At 48.6% G+C, this 512-nt stretch overlaps 1 protein-coding gene across 1 annotated transcript; it reads right to left on the bottom strand.

Moving 5' to 3' along the window:
• Positions 1–5: 5 nt before the first annotated feature.
• Positions 6–509, bottom strand: LOC109131845 (protein TSS-like; the record flags this gene model as incomplete). Its single annotated transcript, XM_019243025.1, has 1 exon — positions 6–509. A coding segment is annotated over one exon (504 nt), but the record flags the coding sequence as incomplete, so codon positions are not given.
• Between the last annotated feature and the right edge of the window lie 3 nt (positions 510–512).

Below are 512 nucleotides of genomic sequence, written 5' to 3'. Positions count from 1 at the left end.
CCACCTGCTACAGGCGACAGCGGGTACCCATTCTGTGTTATTTCTGCTCCATTTGGGGATGCTAAATAGCCATTTGGTGGCACTGGATACCCATTAGAAACCCAAGGTTGACTAGGTATGAACTCAGCCGCATGGGGGTTCATTATTCTTGGGCCATTGAATTGATTAGCCTCACCATTGGACTCAGTGCTATTGGGGAAGCTTGGTTTGTTACGCGGAACCCTGTTTCCAGATCGATTGTAACCACCACCTGAGAGCCTAGGTCCATAGGGAACTCGAGCTGTTACAGACTGATGAGGAGTTGATCTGCGGACATGGTTAACAGGAAGCATTGGTGGCATATTCAATGGAGAGGGAAGGATTCCACCGTGGTCTTTGAATCCTGGAACTGCAATCGATCCAAAAATTGGAATGGTTGTTGGGGTATACGGCGGCGCAGAAGCAGAGAGCTTCTTGCTCATCTCTTTTTGTGCTTCGCATGCGTCTTGCTTTTCTCCATCTGCAGCTATTGA

The sequence above is a fragment of the Camelina sativa genome, unplaced genomic scaffold (assembly GCF_000633955.1).
Source record: "Camelina sativa cultivar DH55 unplaced genomic scaffold, Cs unpScaffold06316, whole genome shotgun sequence".
NCBI classification, from domain to species: Eukaryota; Viridiplantae; Streptophyta; class Magnoliopsida; order Brassicales; family Brassicaceae; genus Camelina; species Camelina sativa.
The sequence above is the reverse complement of the archived record's forward strand: the minus strand, read 5'-3'. Positions and strand labels throughout refer to the sequence as shown.